At 44.6% G+C, this 25,194-nt stretch overlaps 1 protein-coding gene across 2 annotated transcripts; it reads left to right on the forward strand.

Annotated features, from left to right (window-relative positions):
* The first annotated feature begins 599 nt into the window (after positions 1-599).
* Positions 600-24,900, forward strand: tbx18 (T-box transcription factor 18). 2 transcript variants are annotated; one of them, XM_060856680.1, is made up of 8 exons: positions 600-1,215; positions 1,643-1,817; positions 2,647-2,748; positions 4,131-4,302; positions 6,648-6,815; positions 7,178-7,242; positions 20,461-20,555; positions 22,098-24,900. In XM_060856680.1, the coding sequence occupies exons 1-8, from the start codon at positions 993-995 to the stop codon at positions 22,811-22,813; spliced, it is 1,716 nt and encodes a 571-aa protein (XP_060712663.1). In that variant the 5' UTR covers positions 600-992; the 3' UTR covers positions 22,814-24,900. The 2 variants fall into 2 exon arrangements, with proteins under 2 accessions (XP_060712663.1, XP_060712671.1); XM_060856688.1 differs by having other exon boundaries at positions 24,732-24,900.
* Positions 24,901-25,194: the final 294 nt, after the last annotated feature.

Genomic DNA, 25,194 nt, shown 5'->3' on the forward strand with positions numbered 1-25,194 from the left:
CCGATACTTACCTGCATGTTAACTTGCAGCGATGTCAATCATTTGACAACATTTAGGGCCACATCTGCCCGCGGATTACTGGTGTTAAATAGGAGTGATTGGCATCATAAAAGCGCCTGATACCAGTTTTAAGAACTGTTTCAGTGTTGATTAGAGGATACAAGAGGGGGCAAAATCCGAAGGGGGTGACATGTCTGACTTTGGTCTTATGCGCGGTGGGAATTCTGCACATGAGGACGGGTGCAAATGAAACTTTCGCTGCAACCTCTTTTGATGTCTGTTATGGTAATATTGATCTGGCCCCGTTGCTGCTGGAGGGTGGGGGGGGGGAGGTGGTGAGGATGGGGATGGGGGGTGTGTGTGTGTCGACCTGTGATGCAAGTGGAACTGCCCGCTCTGGGACCAGCTCCCTCCATCCCTCACGGTCGAGGAGAAGCGGCGGATGATAATGAGGTCCGTGCCCCCATTGGGCGAGGAGGACAATCGGCGGGCGGTGATAGGGCGAGGCAGCTGTGATTGGCAGCCAACGGGGCCCCGCCTCCTCCCGCCGCCCTGTGTGTGTGTGTTGGGGGTGGGTGTGACACGCGTGGAGCTGAGCCGCCTCAGCTATGTCCCTCTCTCTCGCTGCTCGCAAGTGCTGACAGATCCAGGCAACAAAATTCAATTACCAGCCCTAATTGCGCTCAGAAAGAGAGGGAGAGAGAGGGAGGGAGTCCACCCGCGGCGCCTCCACTCCATGTCACTCCAACTGGATGAGACGGAGCGCCCTTGTGCTTTTTTCCTCCCTCTGTAACTCTCCCTCCCTAACTCTCTCAACCCCATCAGTATTTTCACCCAGCGGTAAGGCATTGGATTGGGATTGGGAGTTTGTGTTTGTGTGTGTGTGGGGAGGGAGGGAGGGAGGTGAGGGAAAGAAAACAACTTCTTGAAGACAAAAATCTGTGTGTGTGTGTGCTGTCTCACTCGCACTCACACGCACAGCCCAGCGTGGGATGGCTGAGAAAAGGAGATCTCCGTCCGCAATGAGTCTAAAAGCTCATGCCTTTTCGGTGGAAGCGCTGATCGGGGCGGAAAAGAAGAGGAAAGTGGAGGGGCGCGCCGACATCGGGGTCGAGCTGAAAGAGCGAAGGGCGAGCCCGAGCGTGAACGGGCCGAGTAAGGACAGGGGCTCCGAGGGCCAGAATCACTGCGAAACTGAGCACAGCGAGAGAGCCGGTGAGTTCCCCCCCCCCGCCTCCCCAGGCTTTTCGCTCGCATCCTCCAGCTGCTGTTATTTACCATTTGCTTCGCCGGGAGAGAGAGGGAGGGGGGAAACGACTTCTACAAGGAATGCTGCTGTTGGCAGCTTGGTTTCGTTTTAAACAATCAAAAATTATTTTTATTTTCAACAATCTAATTCCAGATCAAAACTGTGTCACATCAGTTTCTGGGACAAATCAAATTACTTCAGCTTTGTATGCATGCCGTAGAAATGATTATGCAATTCTAATTAGTATTTATTATGCAATTATATTTAGTTTTTTTAAAACAAGTACACTGTTTAGATTGCATCACGTCGCTCTGTTCGGGATCGAACTCTATCACTTGGCGTTATAAATCGTGGCGCTTTCACGCATTCTTTTCTCTTCCTATGGTGCTTCAGTTGTGAATGGGGACGATGCCTTGTCGTGTCCGTCCCCTCCGGTCGTCAGTAAGGCCTACATTGCGCCCAAGTGTGGCACCTCCCGGGAGGACATCCACGTCGAGCTTCAGGGAGCGGACCTGTGGAAGAGATTTCACGAGATCGGCACCGAGATGATCATCACCAAAGCAGGCAGGTCAGTCTGAGAGTCTGGGGTCCCCAGGCAAGGTGCGCGGGTTTGTTTTCGGTGGGTTTACTAACAGGGTAGACATCAGTGTTGGTTTGAGTGGATTTACTAACAGGGTAGACATCAGTGTTTGTTTTTGGTGGGTTTACTAACAGGGTAGACATCACTGTTGGTTTGAGTGGGTTTACTAACAGGGTAGATATCACTGTTGGTTTGAGTGGATTTACTAACGGTAGATTATCAGTGTTGTTTTTGGTGGGTTTACTAACAGGGTAGACATCAGTGTTTGTTTTGAGTGGATTTACTAACAGGGTAGATATCACTGTTGGTTTGAGTGGATTTACTAACAGGGGAGACACATCAGTGTTGTTTTGGCGCTCGCCTACATCCAGTTGGCCGGTCCGCGTCAGTTTAATACATGCGCAGCTATTAAACCGGTTTTCCGAAGAACAATTTCAGATACACCAGCAATCCTGTGTGCAAACACCCACTTGGGAGCGGCTTGGGAATGGGGAAGGGGAAACTGCAATGTTGTATCGAAAAGTAAATGTTTTTGGAAGTGTTTCCCTTGATGTATTTTTGTCTAGCCCAGATTCAGTAGTTTTAAAGGCCAGGCAGCATTTTGGGAGTGTCGGCCGTTTCTCTTCAGCTGTTTATTATGGCGGCTCCAGGTTTCGCTGCAAAGTCTCAGCCGTCTGCTCCGGCATTTGGTGGGTCCGATTGAGAGGGGGCTTGGCAGGCTGAAGACTGACTAGTTTAGCTTTTTGTTTCCTTTTTCTCTCTCTCTCTCTTGAAGCAGTTTGGTTGGTTTGTATATGTTCCTGTTTGTCATTGCTAGGAGAATGTTTCCGGCTATGCGGGTGAAGATGACGGGACTGGATCCCCACCAGCAGTATTACATCGCCATGGACATTATACCTGTGGACAATAAGCGGTACAGGTTAGAGCACGGGAGCTGGGAGCAAGCGGGACATGGTCTGCACTTGAACTCGCGTAGTGACAAACTCAGCGCCAAAGGGGGCACTCAGAATTAAAGTTCCTGACCGCAACAGGGTTTTTTGGGATACTTACTGATGAGCAAAATTGTAGGTCTCCGGTGTCAGAGAGTGTGTGGGTTAGAGCATGAACAGTTTAAAGTCTGTGAGAAGATTTGTAGCTCGGGTGCTCGTTGTTGTGGTTCTGTTGGCCGAGCTGGGAGTTTGTGTTGCAGAGATTTCGTCCCCCTGTCTAGATGACATCCTCAGTGCTTGGGAACATCACAGAAGCGCTTCACAGGAGGCTCCCAAGCACTGAGGATGTCACCTAGACAGGGGGACGGAATCTCTGCAACACAAACTCCTAGCTCGGCGAACAGAACCACAATAAACCAGGTTTCAATAAACACCTGAAAGGGGAATCGGGGAGAGTTCGGACGGGCCGAAGTCGCTGGGCTGAGTTCCTGGTTGATTCAGGTGTCAGTGTAAGGTCTAGGATCCGTACAACCAGCGGCTGGCCAGCAGCCCTCTCACTCAGACCGGGCTCTCACCGGGAATCCACATCCTGCAATATTAAACAGCATCCCTCTCAGAGAGTCGCTGCAGCGACTGGCGACAACTCTGTCGGGCCAAGGGCGTCTCACCAAATCCAAACCTGCGAACACTGGTCGGAAATATAAGACCAATACTTAAGAATTCCTCTTTGTAACCTGCATTCCCCCCCCCCCCCCACTCCACAGTCCCGACCAGAACACTGTTTGGTAAGACCGTATATGTCCTCCAATTCAATCTTAAAACTTCACCAAAGAGTCAATGGTTATCGCGGTGGGCGGGAGACTACAGTCGGAGGGGTACAATGCCCTACTCCTGTTTCTTCTTCCGATGGACACCTCTCCTATTACTTGTACCTTCTAGCAATAACGCATGTGGTCCGAAAATCTCTCGTCCACCTTCGAGCAAGCCCATGAACTTTGGCAAACGGATGATTTGCCGCGAAACCACGCACCTACCCCGTTGTTTAACAACAAGAGGTCCTAGCTTCCCAGCTAACCCCAAAGCGCTTGTCTCACTTAGCCCTAATACTCCTAGATTAATTGTTTGTTCAAAACTAAAAACATCAATTCTGCATTCAAATCTTTAAGGCCATTCACCAACATCAGCCCCTTGTCACGATTACAGGATTTCCAAACGGTTTAATTGTAATTGCATCTGGGGAATTGTACTTAGTTAAAACATTTCGACGTGCTTGATTTAGTTTGCTATTTCAATGAAGAAGTAAGTGTTGGTGTTCCCGGGAGGGTCCAGCTCCCTCGTGTTCTCTCTCTCTCTCTCTCTGCTCTGGCTGCAGGTATGTGTATCACAGCTCCAAATGGATGGTAGCTGGCAATGCGGATTCTCCGGTACCGCCTCGGGTTTACATCCACCCGGACTCCCCGGCCTCGGGGGACACCTGGATGCGGCAGGTCATCAGCTTTGACAAGCTCAAACTCACCAACAACGAACTGGACGACCAAGGACATGTGAGTTCTGCCTGTCTTTCAAAGCCGCCGCCCTATCCTAGCCGGACCGATCGATGCGGTTCATTCCGAACCAGCTGAGTGCAAATACCTGCCCGCATTTTAATGTTTATCACCAGTAAGCGATAAGTGCAGTGTCTCTGACGCCTCGACCCGGCTGAGTTTGTTTAAAAAAACGACCTCAAACTGATGAGGTGGCCGCAGATGAGGTAACATGTTTATTTAAGTAAGGCAGGGTCAGTCAATGGGCAGAGAGACCTTTCCTTTCCCTGATCGGTGATGATTTGGAAACACCGCTGAAGAGTTGTACAAATTATATTTAACATCAAAATAAGAACCAGGAAAACTAGAAGTGTGTAACCTGACACAAGGAAACTTAAAAACAATGTAAACATCGATAAAATTCTGTACACGGGAATGGTGTAAACGATAGAATTGTAAAAATGATCCCAACTGTCTCCACACACACAGTAATGGTGAATCTCTGAGAACAGTGACTGGGGAATGGTCTGGGAAATTTCCAGTTTTCTAAATGTTCCATACGCTGGCTCAAGCCTTCCCTTTTTGTAAACTCTTTACGATAAAGATATGGTGACAATGATTTCTGTTCTGCAGTTTCTTGTTTGCTGGTCAGTCCCCTGTGAATGTGGCGCTCCGTTTGGGGGACGTCGGCTTGCTAACTTCTTACCCTGACCGGAGAAAGCGGGAGGGCCGGTGAAATAGGGTCCTCTGGCAGTGCCCAGGGCTGAACAAAAACAGGGGGAGGGTCGGGGGGGGGGGGGGGGGGAGGGAATAATAAACAGGAAAGAAATATCCCAACACGGACTAACCGTATTGCTGGGTGTTGGTGCCTGCCTGGCGTTCTGATTTGAATTCGGAACTGAGATGCTAAAACTTATTGACAAAGAGAAAGGATTATTCTGGAAATGTGCGCATTTATTGTTAAGGAGGTGAGGAGCCGCCTGGAATCGGCTTGTTCTTACAGTAGCTGCCTGGATAAACCGAGAGCCAAGTGCCTGGAGGGCAAATTGGGGCAAAGTCGACTATCCCAGTTTCCCTTTCCACCACGTTAACTTTCTTTTTAACAATAAATTCATAAGCAGTCTTTTAATTTCTAAATTTGAAGAAGAAAATCAGACTCAGTCTCTCACAGCAGAGCTGAAATCAGGAACTTTCGCTGAATAACCCTCTTGCACATTTAGTTTTGGAAGGAAAGGGTGTTCGGGGTAAAATGATTCGGAGGAGCCGGTGTTGGACTGGGGTGTAGAAGATTCAGAACCAGGCAACACCAGGTTATAGTCAGGTGGGTGTGGAGTGGCAGCGCTCCGAAAGCTAGTGCTCCCGAATAAACCTGTTGGACTATAACCTGGTGTTGGGTGGTTTTTAATGGTGCAAAATGATTCACATAAGGACCTTTCCGCGCAAAAAGAATTTAAAACTTCTCACACCCAGCAGAATCCCACTCCCACTATCTCCTTCCACATCTCCCGTGCAGTTCCTTGTGGATCTAATTGCTAATTAAAAAGAATAACTCTTTACCAGTTTCCACATCCAACCAGGATGTAACCACTCTTCCTTCACCAGCCTTTCTGCACTAGGGGCGGTTTGCTTTCGGGGTCCGGGAGTCACTGTGCAGATGTGATCGCCGAAAGCTACCCCGCTCATGCCCAGCTGTTGGTGGGAGAGTGTTCGGATTTCTCCGAAACGTTAAACAGATCGGGCTTTGCATCAACTCAAGCAGAAATCCAAGTGCCATCTCTCTCAGAGATGTTCCGTCTGCCACTGGTTAGCAAGCGAGGCATGGATCAGGGGGACATGAGCTGTTCATTCCCTGGGAGAATGCTTTTAAAACTGTCAGGCAGCGCTAACTCAGAATAACATTCGGGCATTCTGCAATCATTTAAATAAACCTGAGGCTGACTCAGTAACAGCAGCAGCATAAAGAGCCGCAGCCTCTGGGTATCTAGCCGAGCATATCAAAATGATGGCAAGATTTACCATAAAAACTGTCTGATGTCTCACAGTCTAAATATGTCCCGGCGCAACTACAGTGGAGGAGGCCGGAGTAAATAATTAGAGTGACTCTTTTAAAATAGACGGGGCTTTTTGCTTGCTTGCTTGCTGGAGCCCAGGCGGGAGGAAGGTCCCGCTGTGGAATGAAACCAAGTGTCTGTCACTAACGAACCGTGTGGGACCCGGGACATTGTGATTCCCCGGTTCCTGAAGGCGGACCCTTCACCAAACCGCCAGCGCTCAGAGAGCAACAGCTACCTCTCCGGCCCGGTGGGCTCTCTCTCTCCCACACACCCAAACACACCTCTCAGTTTGTTTATCTTTTCCCGGAACAGATTATACTGCATTCGATGCACAAATACCAGCCTCGGGTCCATGTCATCCGCAAGGAATGTGCAGAGGAGCTGTCGCCGGTCAAGCCCATCCCGGGAGGGGACGGCGTCCAACACTTCTGCTTCCCCGAGACCGTCTTCACGACCGTAACCGCTTACCAGAACCAACAGGTAAGGGGGAGGAGGGGTGTCTGACCCAGGCTGAGCCCACACCGAACCGCTCTCCCTGACTGCATTCACACAGGAACGAACAGCCGGTCCCCCCTCTCTCTCTCTCCTCCTTGCACCGCATTTGTAAATCGAATATGACATTTTAAATGTGTATATCATGCTGTAATATCACGGACTGGGCCGACTTTTGGACAAATGTTTCACTTGAAAATAACTTTTACCAAGACTGCACCAGGGGGTGGTAAGTGCAAAAGCTTTAGAAATTGGGTCTGGGTGTGTGTAGAGCAGCAGTGTTAGATCCAGTTTGAAAGCAGACGCGTGAGATGTGCCGCCCTCTAATCTCAACTCCACTTCTGTCTCAGATCACTCGGCTGAAGATCGACAGGAACCCATTTGCTAAAGGCTTCCGAGATTCCGGGCGGAACAGGTAAATCATTGGGTTGTTCCCGTCAGAGCGCGCCTTGAACAGCGCCCGGGCAATGTCAATCTGTGTGTGTGTGTGTGTGTGAGAGAGAGAGAGACAACACTCACACCACCAAATTACAGCCTTCCCCCTGTGAAAGGCCACTTTCCAGTCAAGATCTCATGGAGGCAATTGGCGGGCCGCACCACCATAGAAAAGGGACCGTTGCAGAGATTAATGGGGCATTTTTCCTCCAGCCTCTGTACCGCCCTTAAAGTTTAAAAGCAGAAAGGGACAAACACTCGGCGTCTTAGAAAATACAGAGAAGGACAATCTTTATTCTGCTTAACTAAACTGGGCTGTTTGATCGCGCAAGCGCGGCGAGTGATCAAATGGGAACAGTTCAAGGCATCTTGGATAAATTATCGCCTGAGCAACATCTCTCCGGGAGGCGACTTTTATCCCGGCTCAACCCAAGCGTTCCTATTACTGGGGGGAAAAAAAAACGAAGCCTGATTTTTGAGCCCAAGTCAACCCAATAAATATTTTATGATAGCTTCCTGCAAAATGCCCATGATCCCCTGTAAAAGCCAGTGTGAAAGCCGTTAGATCGGAACAACAGATTGGCAAGCGAGCACTCAACTTTCGATATACTTTTTTTCTCATCATCCGGTGGCTGTGACTGTTTGAAGACTGCGGCCAAACGTCGGGCCATCACATCGGCGCTCCGTTGTCAATATTTTGTACTGCCCTTCTCCCAAATCGGGAAAGGAAGGCTGCGTTTGCAGGGCAACATTGTATCAGAGGGTCTAAAACCGCTCAGAACAATTCATTAATAAAGCAGGCTCCGATAACCAGTTGCAGAAGGAATATGGAACGTGTGCAAGGAAATATAAAACCAGTCTGTTTAGCATTAGCGGTGGGAAAAATAATGGCATCTCCAGTAAACGATAAAATACAAAAAAACTAGAAATGACAGATAGCAAATGATCATTTTCTCTGTATTTTTAGGGGATGTCGATATCTGTGTTGTTCACAGTCCCTAATTCCCCTCCAACGAAATGGTTTGCTCGGTCATTTCAAAGAGCAGTTCCGATTTAACCACATTATTGTGGAGCTGGTGTCACTGGTGTTATCGATTTGAGAAGGGTGCCCAATGGTCTTCCTGAAAGAACATTCGGACAGAAGTTGAATAGTCAACGTGGACTTCAAATGGGAAAGTTTCACTTGACTAGAGTCAGCAAAATCTTTGAAACACAGATATTAGACAATGTTGAAGTACAGTCGATACAGCCATTTAATCTGGACTCCAAAAAAAAACCCTTTCAATAAATAATCGTGTTTTAGATTAATTCAGGTCATGATTAGGCTAATTGTTAGTTGACTAGCAAAAAGATAAATGATAGAAGAGGCTGGATTGCACAATGATTAGAGCGGGACCGTTGTTCCTTTTCAGTTTCTATGCATGGTTTAGATTTTGGAATCAAAAACACATTTTATAAATTTGTAAGAAATGCAAAATTTGGAGAGATAGTGAAAACGGAAGAGGACTTCAACGAAATGCAGAATGACATTAATAAGTATACAGATTGGGCATCAAACTGACGAATGAATTCAATCATGGGTAAGTGGAATGTTTGGTCAGAAAGATAAGGAGCAAGAAGGGCATGTGTTTCATAGGAAATATGAATCTCAGCAGCATGACATGGAACATGTTTTAAAATAGAGTAGAAGGGATCTGAGACTACACATACACAAAGCACTGAGATTGGAATTATCACAACAAAGTTAAATCACAATCACAAGGATTCATTTCTAGACAGATAGATCTGAAAAGTAGATAAGTTATATTCAGTTTGTACTGAACCTTAATTAGACGAACTCTGGACATTGTGTATACTTCTGGTCACCATATCATAGAAAAACTAGAGGCACAAAGATGCAAAAATACATCATTACAGGAGTGATACTGTGAGATTATAGCTCTCAGAAAATGACTAAGGGTGGCTCAGTGGCTAGCATACTGTTGCCTCACAGCACCAGGGACCAGGGTTCAATTCCTGCCTCGAGTGACTGTCAGTGTGAAGTTTGCACATTCTCCCTGTATCTGCGTGGGTTTCATCTGGGCGCTCTGGTTTCCTCCCACAGTCCAAATGATATGCAGGTCAGATGGATTGGCCATGCTAAATTGCCCAAGAGTGTTAGATGCATTAGTCAGAAGGAAATGGGTTACTGTTCGGAGGGTCGGTGTGGACTTATTGGGCCGAAGGGCCTGTTTCCACACTATAAGAAATCTAATCAACTCTACTTAAAATTAAATGCTGAAGAATAACCTCATAAAGATGATCAAATTAAGAAAGGCTCTGATAGGGTAGAAACAGTGATTCAACACATGGTAAAGAACATAATCGGAGACTATTGATATAAGATCATCACCAAGGAATATCGCATCTGCTTTTTAAAAGGAAGTTAAATAAACATACAAGGGTGAAGGAAGTAGGGGATTATGCTGATAAACTCATAGAATCATGGAAATTGGTTACACAGAATTTTTTGTTTTATTCATTAAGGATGTGGGTGTTGCTGGTAAGGTCAGCATTTGTCAGTTTCTCTTTGCCCTTGAAGGTGGGGCCGGGGCTGGTGGGAGGGAATGGTTTTACACCAACATCTTGGATTGGACTGCTGTGGTTTGCTCAGCCATTTAACAGAACAATCAAGCTTCAAGTCTATGGGTCTGGAATTACATTTAGTAAGGATGGGAGATTTCTTTTCCAGGAGAGAATCAGATGGGATTGTAGCAGAGGTTCACGGTCTCCCATCACTATTATTAACTTGCATTCCAGATTTTGTTCAATTCATTTAATTTAATTTCTACAACTGTTAAAGGGGAATTACATTCCAATTTCTGGATTATCAGTCCAGGCCTCTGGATTACTATCCAGTGACAGGGTCACTGAGGTGTCTTACTCTGTGCCAGCTAAAAATATTCATTTCTCCATTACCCCTAAGGCCATAGCTTCTCTGCCTTTGACTACTATTGTTGAACTAAGTATTTGAGTGACCAGATATCTGGCAATGAGAAAGCAATTCTTTACACCCACTCCGAATACCTCGGTTCGAGCTGAGGACTGGACTGGGAAGAGAATATACAGAGGCCACAAAGGCATAAGTTAGATTCGTTAAATGGTCAAAAATCTGCCAAGTAGGAGATAATTTAGGAAAATGTGAAATTTTCTGTTCAATCAGGAAATTACAGAGCTGTGAGCTGCAGGGGGATCTGAGTGCACAAAACACAAAAGCCTGGCGTGGAGGTACAACATGTAATTAGGAAAGGTTATAGAACATTACGTTATAGAATTCCAACAGTGTGGAGTCAGCCCCTTCAGCCCAACAAGTCCACACCAACCATCCAAAGGGTAACCCATCCAAACCCATTCTTCTACATTTACCCCTGAGTAATGTACCTAACCTGCACATCCCTGAACACTACAGGCAATTTAGCTTAGCCAATTCGCCTGGCTTTCACATCTTTGGACTGTGGGAGGAAACCAGAGCACCTGAAGGAAACCCATGCTGACACAGGGAGAATGTGCAAACTCCACGCAGTCACCCAAGGCTGGAATCGAACCTGGGTCCTTGGTGCTTGAGGCTGTAGTGCTAACCACTGAGCCACTATACTTCCTGCAGCCACCATGCCACCCGTGTTATATTATAATTCATTGCAAAAAGAATTGAATGCAAAGGTAGGCAGTTTATGCTTCAGTATTCCAGATCATTGGCAAGATGCCATCTGTACTGTGTACAACATTGGTCTCCTTATTTAGGGAAGGATTGAAATGCATTAAAAGAATTTCAGAGAACTTTTTCTGACTCTGAGCTGGAATGGGTGAGTTGTCCTGTGGGGGCAGGTTGGACAGGCCAGGCTTTTATCTACTGGTATTTCGAGGAGTAGGAGGCAAACTAATTGAAACATACGATCCTAAGTGGTCTTGACAGGATGGAAGGGATGTTTCCTCTTGTGGGAGAATCTAAGTAATTATTCAAAAATAAAAGGTTTTCCATTAAAGACCCAAGTTTCTCTCATAAGGTCAAGAGGCTTAGGAAAGATCTTCCTGAACAGGCGATAGAAGCAGTGTCTTGGCAGAGGTGAAAATGTTCCTATTAACCAAACAGGTGAAGGGGGTTATGGTCAGTTCTGTCATTATGCTATTGAATGGCACAGCAGACTTAAGAGGGCAAAGGGCCTGGTCTGGCTCTTAATTCATGATTTAAGTCTTGCTCACTCTCTTAGCGGAGCAGGTAACGGCTGTCTGGTGGTGTTTTTTGAAGTCGCGGGTATAGTCCAGTTAGTGTTTTTTAACAGCTAAAATTTAAAATTTTTTTAAGCGCCTAGCGGACCCGGAAGCTGGTGTCGCGCTAGGTTACCTGGGAAGGGTTTTTAGTTTCTTATATAAGCACGCAGGTGAGGAACCCGAGGCACTACAGGGGTAGAGCTTCCCACCCACCCTCCTCCTCTAACCTAATAATAAGACCCGTTGTGGTAAGACGGTAAGTGCTGCATTTTGCTTGTTTGTTTCTTTAGATCTAGTTTTTAAAGTTTACCTTTTAGAGGGATGGCAGCGAAGGCAGTGCAATGTTCCTCTTGCAACATGTATGAGGTGAGGGAAGCCATTAGCGTCCCTGCTGATTACACTTGCAAGAAGTGCACCCATCTCCAGCTCCTCCAAGACCGTGTTAGGGAACTGGAGCTGGAGTTGGATGAACTGCGGATCATTCGGGAGGCAGAGGTGGTCATAGATTAGTGCTTTAGGGAAGTAGTTACTCCGAAAGTTATAGAGAAATGGGTGACAGTGAGGGGGAGTGGGAGGAAGCAGCCAGTGCAGGGACCCCCTGCGGTCATTCCCCTCAAGAACAAGTATACCGTTTTGGATACTTGTGGGGGGGATGACTTATCAGGGGTAAGCAACGAGGTTCAGGCCTCTGGCACGGAGTCTGTCCCCGTTGCTCAGAAGGGAAGGGTGGAGAAAGGTAGAGCGATTGTTCTTGGGGACTCAATAGTGAGGGGCACAGATAGGCGGTTTTGCGGGGGCGACAGAGACTCACGATTGGTATGTTGCCTCCCAGGTGCAAGGGTACGTGATGTCTCTGATCGTGTTTTCCGGGTCCTTAAGGGAGAGGGGGAGCAGCCCCAGATCGTGGTCCACGTTGGCACCAACGACATAGGTAGGAAGAGGGGTGAGAATGTCAGGCAGGCTTTCAGGGAGCTAGGTTGGAAGCTCAGAGCTAGAACGAACAGAGTTATTGTCTCTGGTTTGTTACCAGTGCCACGTGATAGAGTGTCGAGGAATGGGGAGAGAGAACAGTTAAATGCATGGCTACAGGGATGGTGCAGGAAGGAGGGATTCCGGTTTCTGGACAACTGGGGTTCTTTCTGGGGAAGGTGGGACCTCTATAAACAGGATGGTCTACACCTGAACCTGAGGGGCACCAGTATCCTTGGGGGGAGGTTTGCTAGTGCTCTTTGGGAGGGTTTAAACTAACTCTGCAGGGGCATGGGAACCTGGACTGTAGCTTTATGGTACAGGACCTTGAGTGTAGGGAGGTTAGGAACAAGGCATCGATCTCGAAGGAGGGTGCCTGTAAACAGAAAGGTGGCTTGAAGTGTGTATACTTCAATGCCAGAAGTATAAGAAATAAGGTTGGTGAACTTGCAGCGTGGGTTGGTACCTGGGACTTCGATGTTGTGGCCATTACAGAGACGTGGGTAGAACAGGGGCAGGAATGGCTGTTGCAGGTTCCAGGGTTTAAATGTTTTAGCAGGGTCAGAGATGGTGGTAAAAGAGGGGGAGGTGTGGCATTGCTTGTCAAGGATAGTATTACAGCAGTGGAAAGGACGATGGAGGAAGACTTGCCATCTGAGGTAGTTTGGGCTGAGGTTAGAAATAGGAAAGGTGAGGTCACCCTTTTAGGAGTTTTCTACAGGCCTCCCAATAGTCCGAGAGAAGTAGAGGAAAGTATTGCGAGGATGATTCAGGAGAAGAGTGAAAGTAGCAGGGTGGTTGTTATGGGGGACTTTAACTTCCCAGATATTGACTGGGAAAGCTATAGCTCGAGTTCGTTAGATGGGTCGGTGTTTGTTTCCTGACACAATATGTAGACAGGCCAACAAGAGGTGAGGCTATACTGGATTTGGTTCTAGGTAATGAGCCACGCCAGGTGTTAGACATGGACGTAGGTGAGCACTTCGGGGACAGTGACCACAACTCGGTGGCTTTTACTTTCGTGATGGAGAGGGATAAGTGTGCACTGCAGGGCAAGAGTTATAGCTGGGGGCAGGGAGATTATGATGCGGTGAGGCATGACTTAGGATGCGTGGATTGGAAAAATAGGCTTCAAGGGAAGAACACAAATGATATGTGGAGATTGATCAAGGAACAGCTATTGGGTGTCCTTGATAAGTATGTACCAGTCAGGCAGGGAGGAAAGGGTCTTGTGAGGGAGCCGTGGTTTAATAAGGAATTAGAATCCCTTGTGAAAGGGAAGAGGGCGGCCTATGTAAAGATGAGGCGTGAAGGTTCAGTTGGGGCGATTGAGAGTTTTAAGGTAGCCAGGAAGGATCTAAAGAGAGAGCTAAGAGTAGCGAGAAGGGGACATGAAAAGTCCTTAGTTGGTAGGATTAGGGAAAACCCAAAGGCTTTCTATAGGTATGTCAGGAATAAAAGGATGACTAGGGTAGGTATCGGTCCAGTCAAGGATAGTAGTGGGAAGTTGTGCGTGGAGGCGGGGGAGATTGGAGAGACACTAAATCAATACTTTTCATCAGTATTCACTCAGGAATAGGACACTATTGCTGATGTGAATATTGAGTCACAATTGATTAGAATGGATGACCTTGAGGTATGTAGGGAAGAGGTCTGGGGAATACTGGAAAGGATGAAAATAGATAAGTCCCCTGGGCCTGATGGCATTTATCCTAGGATCCTCTGGGAAGCTAGGGAGGAGGTAGCAGAGCCATTGGCCTTGATTTTTATGTCGTCATTGTCTACGGGAATACTTCCAGAAGACTGGAGGATAGCGAATGTGGTCCCCTTGTTCAAGAAGGGAAGTAGGGATAGCCCGAGTAACTATAGGCCAGTGAGTTTCACTTCTGTTGTGGGCAAAGTCTTAGAGAGAATTGTAAGGGATAGGATTTATGAACATCTGGATAGGAATAATGTGATCAAGGATAGTCAGCATGGTTTTGTGAAGGGCAGGTCATGCCTCACAAACCTTATTGAGTTCTTTGAGAAGGTGACTAAGGAGGTGGACGAGGGTAAAGCAGTAGATGTGGTGTATATGGATTTTAGCAAGGCGTTCGATAAGGTACCCCATGGTGGGCTAATGCAAAAAATACGGAGGTATGGCATTGAGGATGCATTAGAGGTTTGGATTAGGAATTGGCTGGCTGGAAGGAGCCAGAGGGTAGTAGTTGATGGAATAGGTTCATCTTGGAGTGCAGTTACTAGCGGTGTACCACAAGGATCTGTTTTGGGACCATTGCTGTTTGTCATCTTTATAAATGATCTAGAGGAGGGGCTTGAAAGCTGGGTGAGCAAGTTTGCAGATGACACGAAAGTCGGTGGAGTTGTGGACAGCGAAGAAGGATGTGGCAGGTTACAGCGGGATATAGATAAGTTGCAGAGCTGGACAGAAAGGTGGCAAATGGAGTTCAATGTAGCTAAGTGTGAAGTCATTCACTTTGGCAGGAGTAACAAGAAGATGAATTACTGGGCTAATGGTAGGCTACTTGGTAGTGTGGATGAGCAGAGGGATCTTGGTGTCCATGTACACAGATCTCTGAAAGTTGCCACCCAGGTAAATAGTGCTGTGAAGAAGGCATATGGTGTATTGGGCTTTATTGGCAAAGGAATTAAGTTCCGGAGTCCTGAGGTCATGTTGCAGTTGTATAAGACTCTGGTGCGGCCTCATCTGGAGTATTGTGTGCAGTTTTGGTCGCCATACTATAGGAAGGATGTGGAGGCATTGGAACGAGTGCAGAGGAGGTTTACCAGGATGTTGCCTGGCATGGTAGGAAGATCATATGAGGAAAGGCTGAGGCACTTGGGGCTGTTCTCATTGGAGAAAAAAAGGTTTAGGGGAGATTTGATAGAGGTGTACAAGATGATTAGGGGTTTAGATAGGGTAGACACTGAGAACATTTTTCCGCTAATGGAGTCAGCTGTTACTAGGGGACACAGCTTTAAATTAAGGGGTGGTAGGTATAGGACAGATGTTAGGGGTAGATTCTTTACTCAGCGGGTTGTGAGTTCATGGAATGCCCTGCCAGTAGCAGTGGTGGACTCTCCCTCTTTATGGTCATTTAAGCGGGCATTGGATAAGCATATGGAGGTTATTGGGCTAGCGTAGGTTAGGTAGGCTTTGGTCGGCGCAACATCGAGGGCCGAAGGGCCTGTACTGCGCTGTATCTTTCTATGTTCTATGTTCTATACATGTACCACTTTTGGCAGACTATGTAATGCTGGTTAAGAGCAAATGACTGCGGATGATGGAATCTCTACTGAAAAACAAAAAATGTTGGAGATCACAGTGGGTCAAGCAGCATCCATGGAGAGAGAGCAAGCTAATGTTTCGAGTCAAGATGACTCTTCATCAGAGCTGGTGAAGTGTGGAGGGGACAGCATTTAGGTGGGGGGCATGTGTGTAGTTGGAGTGCTGGGGGAGAAAGGATGCTGACTTGTTTTGATTAAGTTTTCGGAATGTGAGACTGGCAAAACAATGGTGTGTCTAACTGTCAGACTGGAAATATCAGACAGTCGCACTGAAGTGGGGGAAGGCGAGAAGGAACATGGTGACAGGTAAAGCTAAAAGAAAGGGAAGGAATGGGTTCACAATTTGAAGCTGTTGAGCTCAATATTGAACCCAGAAGGTTGGAAAGTATCTGGGGTTTGAAATGCTGGTTTATTGAATATGAATTCAAGTCACACTTTAATGTTTAATGGACAGGACCCTAGAGGTCAACATTTTTGTCAACTACCTCATAGAACATAACTAAAATGACAGCCAGAATGTTTTGGTCCCATTCCTAGTGGCAACTTTCCAGGTGTGAAGGTCTTTAAAATTCCCCAGGTGTCTGCCCTCCTGCCTGCTCCTCCTCAGTGCAATCCCTACAGGAGTTGGAGATGGACAATGCCTAAGCTGGCTCCTATACTTTTGTCCTATTTGAGGAGATTTTGTGGGAGGAATATTTCCCACCCAGCTGTAATTTATTGTCTGGTGGGAAGGGTTTGGGGACAGGGAAAGCAAAACATGATGCTCCAGCCTCAAATAATAAAAGTGGTACATAAAGGGAGCCTCCCTCACTGGCCCCCTTTTCAGTCTGGCTACTTTCTCAATGCCTGTCACTTTTCCCCCTTACAGCCTGCGTCCTTCACTGCTTAGCTTTATCCTTTTGCTACCAATCCCTCTTTTCTCTGACTCCCTATTCATCATATTCCTGCTCCAAGACCACATCACTACCTGGCTGTGTTGGCTCTGGCTCTTAGAATTTAGAGATGGCTTGTAGTTCCAATAGTGGCCACTCCTGCCAGTGGCACTGTTGAGACTACACAGCCATCAGTACTCTGACGGCAGAAGTGGGTACTGCAGATGCTGGAAATCAAAGTCTAGATTAGAGTGGTGCTGGAAAAGCACAGCATCTGAGAAGCAGGAAAATCAATGTTCCGCGCAACAGCCCTTCATCAGGAAGGGAGTAAAAGACAGAAATCATGCTTCCAGCCAATCAGGTGCTACGTAGCTGCAGGGCTGCCGACTAGGACAGGGGATGCATTTCTTGCTGACACTTTGGTTGTTGGGCTGGGAACAGTCACCATCTGGAACATTCTGCCTCAAAATTATTGGGCATTTTGGGAAAGATTTCATGTGAAAGAGATGGTCCAGATGTTGGTGATGCAGACCTCTCACAGCCATCAGCTTACTTTTGTATACTTGGGCTTTGCATTTTTTTGTCCACTAATGTCCCGCGTGCAAGCTGATAGTTGTATTTAGTGAGCAATGGGTTGAAGGGTACCTCAACCATCAAGGATTGAGAAACAAACAAGGAGGAAGGGGTGAGAAGCTAGGCATTTTAGAGTTAATTAAATATCGTATCAGGTACAGAAAGAGTCAAAGGCTTTTGGGAGTAGATGAGAGTTTTTTTATTCACTGATGGAACGTGGGCATCGCTGGTTGGGCCCACATTTATTGCTCATCCCTAGTTGCCCTTGAGAAGGTAGTGGGGTCAGTTGTTTTCCTGAAACGCTGAAGTTCGTGTTCTGTAGGACAATTGACAATGCTGGTAACATGCAAATTCCAGAATTTTGACCTAGTGACACCGAAGGAATGTTGTTTTATTTCCAAGTCTTTTAAAAAAAATTTCAGTCATGGGACGCGAGACTCACTGGTTGGTTTGGTGAGTGGCTTGGAGGTGAGCCAGTAGGTGGTGATGTTCCCTTGTAGCTGCTATCCTTGTCCTTCTGGATGGAACTGGTCACAGGTTTGGAAGGTGCTGTCGAGGGTGCTTTGGCGAATGTGGCTTTGAGGCCACAGTCAGATCAGGCATGATATTATTGAACGGAGGAGGCTGAACAGAATATTCCTGTTCCTCACCTACGTGCCTGTAGGTTTGTGAATAAAGAGAGGAAATGATTGGATTCTAAAAGAGAGAGAGAGAGAGAGAGACAGAGAGAAAATAAGAAGGCAGTCACATTTGATATTCTTACAATCACCTAAAACAATTACACACCTTAAAAGGGTGAGGCTTCACCCATTTATCAGTTCTTTCATTCATACATGGGTTGTGGGCATTGCAGGTGAGGCCAGCATTTATGGTCTAGCTGGCAGTTACATTTCAACCATGTCAGTGTGTCTGGAATCTCATGTCAGCCAGCAAGCAGGTTTCCTTCCTCAAAGGGCACCAGTTAGGTTCATGTGACAATCAACAATGACTGCATTTAGCCTGCTATTTCATTCTGGACTTTTATTGAATTTGAATGTTACCATCTAGCAAAGCGGAGTTTGAACCACCTAACCACAGAACATTAGACTGGGTTACTGGTTTAATAGCTCAGTGACAAGATCATTATGCCATTGCCTACCCACTTGGGCAGGAAAGGTTGGTTGGCAGTCAGTAATATGTATTCTACCACTGATACTATAACTGCACTGTTAAATGCCAAAATTAACCTTCAGTGGCAAGGTTTATGGACACTTAATGTGGAAAAGCACTGAATTTGTACAAATTACGAAGGCCATTTTCATGAAGGTAATCTAAATGAATTTGAAGGAGTGTTTTTCCGTCATGGTAATCTGTGCATTAATGACAGTGTACATCGTTAAGGTACTGCTAAGCTTTCAAGTGCGATCATGCCTGGTGTTTACTAATGTGAACCAATGTTAACTGTGCTAAAGTGCATTTTAGCTGCAAAATTAATGAAAGGAAGGAAGTATGCATTTGTTCTAACACTCAAGTACAGAAATATCAGGGATAGGTCTGGGATGAATGAAATTCTGCTAATATCCTTTGGCTACAAAAACTATTAAATGACAAAAAAATACTACTAAATGTTTGCTGTTGAACATTTGTCTTATGATTGGCATAATTCTTGATCTTTCCGCCAGCTTCATTGTAATTATTTTCCAGGGTCCACAACTGGCTCCAACAGATATCATATGTATCAGTGTTGCGCCCCCACTTCTATCAGCGAAACACTTAATCAGCCAACACCAACTGGAAAGTTCTTTTTGAAATCCAGTGTTTGACTGAGCAGTTTCCTTGTGAAACAATGTGGCAATTATTCTCACTGTGATGTTTAAACCATTCGTCTCACACTCCAGCAAGGATTCCGGATGGAGATGAAATTACTGGCATTGAATGGAAAAAATTAAAAATGATTCAATGTGATTTCAACTTCGGGAAAGCAAATGTCAAGTAATTGTGTTCCACTCTATTATTTAGATAGACAGACATGTTGTCCCAAAGGCTGGATTGTATCCATACATTGGCTGGAAATATATGATTATTTAATTTCAATGACTTCATTCAAATTCGGATGAAATAGAAATAGCATATTCAAAACATATACGTCAGTGTTATGAACATACAAACATGGAATAATGTTGCATTTCTAAATCAAAGATCACCCCAGTGTCAAACAAAATCATTGAAGAATAAGACTTTTTTAAAGATGTTCACAAAACAGTAAGTATTGCAAAACTTGGTTCAGGCCAAACATTAATTTAAAAACTTGGAGGATGTTGAAAATCTGCAAGTAAAGCAAGAGGTTTGGGAAAAAGAATGCAACATGATGGGTTTACCAGTCAGGACAGAAACAGAGTTAACATTTTGACTCAGATACGACTCCTCTTCAAAACTGAGGGCAGGTATAAATGTGACGTACTTTATACTTTTGAAAATGGCAAGATGGAGGAATTGAAGGAAAGGTAGATTACAGGCTGGGAGAGGTTAAGTAACAGAGACGTGATGGAACACAAGGCAAAGCAAGTGCTAATTTGCAGTAATGAAACAAAGCATTGACCAGAGTGAGTGTCAATAACAAAATTCTGTCAGATCTGAATTTTTCCAGTACTTTCATTTTTGCCGTGATATTCTCTCGTAAATGCATTTGTGAATTGTCCAATAACACCAGAAAAAAATCCCCATGATTATAGCAAACAGCCCTTCAAGCAGAGCAATTCTGTGAGCAAAAACAGAAATTAAACTGATTGATTGATTAATAAGAGGACTGTCTTGTTATTTTACCGCACCATATTTAACATTAGAAATTTACTAATGTGATTTATTTTCTCAGACAAACTGTGCCTATTTGTAAAGTTGAAAACAACTTGGCATACAAAGATTGAATGAACAATTGTTATCTTCACTCTATCATGTCATTGCTGATTAACCCATCTTCCACTGACTCAACTGGAATTCTATCCAGTTGGGGTAAGTGTTGGGCTCTATGCTAAACACAGCTCTACTCTATTGAGCTGACATTGTAATCAGATACTCTATATTACTGAATATAATATGACTGATATTCCGATATTCGCAATTACTGTAGACATTTCAAAATAATTGCAGACTACATTATTCCAGATTGATGTACTGCAATACCTTGTTTTTGTCAAACGTATTTCCATTGCTGAAGATAGCTTATAACTGAAAAATGAAGTGATTTATGAAGTATAATTTTCTTGATGTAGAATGGGTCTAGAGGCGATTGTGGAATCCTATGCATTCTGGAGACCCTCTTTGCGGACCCTCAGCTTTGAAGATATCCCTGGGATTCACAAACAAGGTACTGCTTTATCTTTGTTGTTGAAACCATTGCTTTTGTTAGAGCATCAGGCAGTGTGGACGGCAACGGAAAAATAAGTGGGAAATTTCTTTTTAGTTTATGTTTCACAGCTTTTCACTAAGTAAACAGATGTTGGCGAAGTAAACAAAGAACATAAAGGTTTGTCAGTCAGGCCAGTATTTTAATGAACAGATTTAATTGGAAGCTTTCAGAGTGCCATTCCTTCATCAGGTGGTTGTGGCGGTGAAGCATAAGATCAGAGTATTGAATTGAATTGAATTTGTTATCACATGTACCAAGGCACAGTGAAGAGCTTTGTCTTGTAAGCAATACAGGCAGATCATAGAGTTAAGTAGCATAGATAAGAAAATAATAGGCAAACAGCGGCAAAAACAAAAACACAGGTACAGGTGAATGTTAAGAGTTTGTGAGTACATAGAGTATTCTAACATCAGTAGGGTAGAAACTGTTACAAAACTGGCTGGTGCATGTGTTCAGGTTCTGCACCTTCCTCCCGATGGTAGAGGTTGCAGACCTGCCAGTGTGGGATGGATCTTTAAGAATGCTGGTGGCATTTCCTTTGACAGCGGGCCTGATAGATGGATTCTATAGATAGGAGGCTGGCCTTTGTGATTGTGATTGAGAGTATAACCTTTTCTCAGAATGTTAAGCTGTCTGCTGTGACATCAATAGCAAAGGTCTGACTGCAAAATCAGATCATGTAAAACTGGCGCTTTGTGTGTAAATTCCAGCACACTGAATTCTCAATACATGTGCAACTTTGCAAATATCTGAACTTTATATGGGTGTGGCTAAGGAACCCAAATTATATGTGACACTCTGATTTTGTCCCAGACCTGGAATACATTAAACATTGACAGTGAGAGATTCGAAAGAAATGAAAATACAGGATAGCATTAACGCAATACCATATTCCGTGGTCCCTTTAACACGACACTGAAGCATAGCAGTGTTCTGAACATCAATATATCTTTTGACAATTTTCCTTGCTTCCTGAACACACCGACTCTTGCTGAAGTAACGCTCCAAACTTTAAAGTGATCATTTTCATGAATGAAGCTGAACACAGAGTCAGCATAGTAAACAAAGATAAAAATGCCGATGCTGAAAATCAGAAACAATACCTGAGATTGCTGGGAAAACTCAGCAGGTCTGGCAGCATCGCCTATTGCAAAATAATAGGGATGCACCTGGATACCTTCCAGGCTTGATTGACTCATAAATGTATTGACCTGTTGAGTGTATAATGTGCCTCTTTGCAATATTCATTGGCATTGTGTGTGCTACACCAGTCTAAGGCTGAAAACAGCCTTATCGGAACATGGAATCATTCAACGTGTATCCCAAGTATTGACAGGAAACAGTTACAATGGAAAATGTTTGTTACTTTCATTTGGATGCTGTTAATCCGGCCAATGTTATACACAGAAATGCTGTCCTATCCAGTGACAGATATGGTCAAGTGAATGAATGACATTTGCAACAACAAAGTTTGTCAAGAGACTGTGTTTTTCTTCACAGGTGGCACAGTATCTTCAAGTGCCCACCAAAGCCCAGGAAATGGTGCGCCTACACATCTTCTGCCTGGCTCTTCCTGTTCCTCCCCAGCTTTCCACCTGGCACCAAACAGCAGCCAACTGTGCAACCTGAGCCCTGCTGACTTCACCACCTGCAACCGCACAGGCCTGACCTTTAACAGATACAGCAGTAGTCTCGCTGAAACCTATAACCGCCTGACCAACCCGAGCAGTGAAACCTTTGCCTCCCAGAGGAGCCCTTCTTACATTGGAGTAACGAACTCAGCAAGTGGGAACATGTCCATATCCAACAACGAGAGTGAGGCTTTCAGCTGCCATCAGGCTGGCTTACCTGTGCCAATCTCTGGGATATCATCTCCTCAGCTCCAGTACATCATGCCTTCACCGTCAAATAATGCCTTCAGTGCCAGTCAGACACACCAGAGCTCCTACAGTACTTTTAGATTACACAGCCCGTACGGCTTATATGGATATAACTTCTCCACCTCTCCTAGACTGGCAGCCAGCCCTGAGAAAATAATTTCCTCTCAAGGAGGTTTTCTGGGCTCATCTCCGAGTGGTACCATGACTGATCGCCAGATTTTGCCCACCATGGAGGGGGTACCTCTGCTTAATGGCAGCCAGCAGAGCATGTTCGACACACGGCCATTAGGGAGCCTGACAGTCTCACCGTCCCAGATACCAGCGCATTTAGTTTGACAAAATAGCTGGACTTGAGTGAAGATGTGTGCCTTTATGTTACAACATATTGGTGGAGATCCTCCTTTTTATTAACCTGGTCACTGCTATCAAATATGCTCCTTGGTTGTGGCACTGGTAGGGATTGGACTGAATATGCCGGAGACTGGAACACGTTTGGACGTTCCATTGGGCGGCAGCGTAGGAAGGTTCTTCCGGCCGCAGTATTTGTTCTTTCAGCAGTTAGGGCACGTCAGAGGATGCGAAGCTCCAGCTGTCGTCTCACAAGAACTTCAAAGCAATTCCTGCAAGAAGTGGAGAAGAAGGTCAACTGTTTAAAAAAAAACATTGGTCATTGATAACGTCTCATTTATAATGGTGCTCGCTTTCATAATCTTAGCAGATAGTCAGTGGACTTGATTGCAATGTGAATTTAATCAAGACTTTTGGATTCAAAGACTTGCTTTAGAGGAATGACTGTTTCAATAAGTAACCTCACATGAACCCCTTAAACACGATCCTTTGGAATTATTCATCCTGCCTTTAGCTTTCTCTTTCACTGTCCTAAGATTTTGGACACATAATGATTATATTCCTTTTTTGGTCCTGGTCAAACTTTAAATATGAGTCTAAGTACTGGGTGTTAATTGATTGTCAATGACCAGGGTACCACCACAGGTAAGGCTGCTCCTGTCTGTACCTGATGGCTGCACAACTGCACTTTCCACACTAAAGGATCACTTGTCTAGAGATTAAGTGTATTAGCCAAACATATATAACCCAGTTTTTTTTTTCACTTTTCACGAACTGGTTATCGCATCCCCACTTGCACCCTGCTTAAGCTGCAAACACAGCATAACCGTTGAATGCCCAAGATTCTTATTCTAATCTTTGCAGTTCAATGCACTTCTGTCAACCCAGTTAAAATAATATTGTGGATTAACCTTCCTCCTCTTCATAATTTCAGCATAACATTTTGTTTTTAAAAGATGCCACATTCTAAAACAATAGAAAAGGTGATCACATCAGGATGAACGTGTACAAAACCATTGCTCTTTTCTCCAGTACGCTGTGCTTTGATGTTGGCTTTGGGGTTAATCACAGAATCAAGCTATAATTTACGAGACAATATTTCCTATGGTTTCTATAGTAAAACACTCACACAAATTGTGGAGTGGATCTATAGTCCACATGCATAAGTATACAAAGAGGTATCATTCTCCAATTAGTCTTACTGGATATGCACAACATCGCTATGTAATTCCAAAAATGAGTGCATCTCACGAAACACTGATGATTGGGAGTCATCAGTCACAGATAAACAAACAATATTGTATTGATATTGACACAAAATGCTCTCTCTTATCGAATGGAATAACAGAAACCACTATGGATTCAAAGAAAAAATAATGCCTCACCTAGAGACCCTCTTCAAATATATTATAAGTAAAAAGTATTATCTGTAATTAAGTATTGATATATTTTGTTCAGGCTGTTCCAGACCAAAACACTGACTGCTCTATATAAAGTGATCGTGTCTCTGCAAGATGTTGTTAAAGTAAAAATAGATTCTGAGCAAAACACCGATGTCTTAGTAAGTACTGCCTAAGTGCCTGGAAAAGGAATGCCTTTCAGAAATAGAAGCACTTGAATTGAATATAACAAATGATAAATCACAAAGTGTTTATCTGCAACATGTTTCCCGATTGGGGAGTTTTTTTAAAATTCCCAAGTATCTTGGGGTTATACAAACAATATCATTGAGGTACCTTTCTAGCTGGTTTTACCTGCTATGTTTGCTTTGGGCAATATATAAGTTCTGATCACTGAAGCAAATCTGCCAGCTGAAATGTTGCATAATAAGATAACTAGAACCCAACCGTGAAAGCAGTGTGGTTTTGACTTTGCAACCTGGGTAAGATTATGTTCTTATCCATAGGGAACATTACCACAAGGACTACAGCTTTCTCAGTCCCTCTTTGAACTGCACCACACCGTAAGTGCCAAAGATTATTCTCGTCACCTTTTGTTACTTAATTGTGAGGAAGTGTACCTAAATTATCAAGCCTTATGTACATGAGTAGCTCTGATAAAAATATTTTGAAACCTGTGCTTTCAAATTGTTTAAATGTGTAAATATGTAACTGCTGAATTTTACTGGCAATTAAAAAAAGTAGACTTTATCTAAGTGTGTGACAAAAGAGCTTCTTTTTAAAGTCACACATTTCAAAACATGAACTGATAGGCTTATGGAAATTCTAATTGCCTGAGTTATGTGTTTATTCTTAGCTCATTTTTTCAGGTAAATAAAATATCATAGAGGACGCAATGCAGAAGCATTAAAAGTATCACATACTGTTGTACAGATATAGAGAAAAGCAATACTGTTATTAATGACTGAA

This window comes from Hemiscyllium ocellatum, chromosome 3 (assembly GCF_020745735.1).
Source record: "Hemiscyllium ocellatum isolate sHemOce1 chromosome 3, sHemOce1.pat.X.cur, whole genome shotgun sequence".
Lineage (NCBI taxonomy): Eukaryota > Metazoa > Chordata > Chondrichthyes > Orectolobiformes > Hemiscylliidae > Hemiscyllium > Hemiscyllium ocellatum.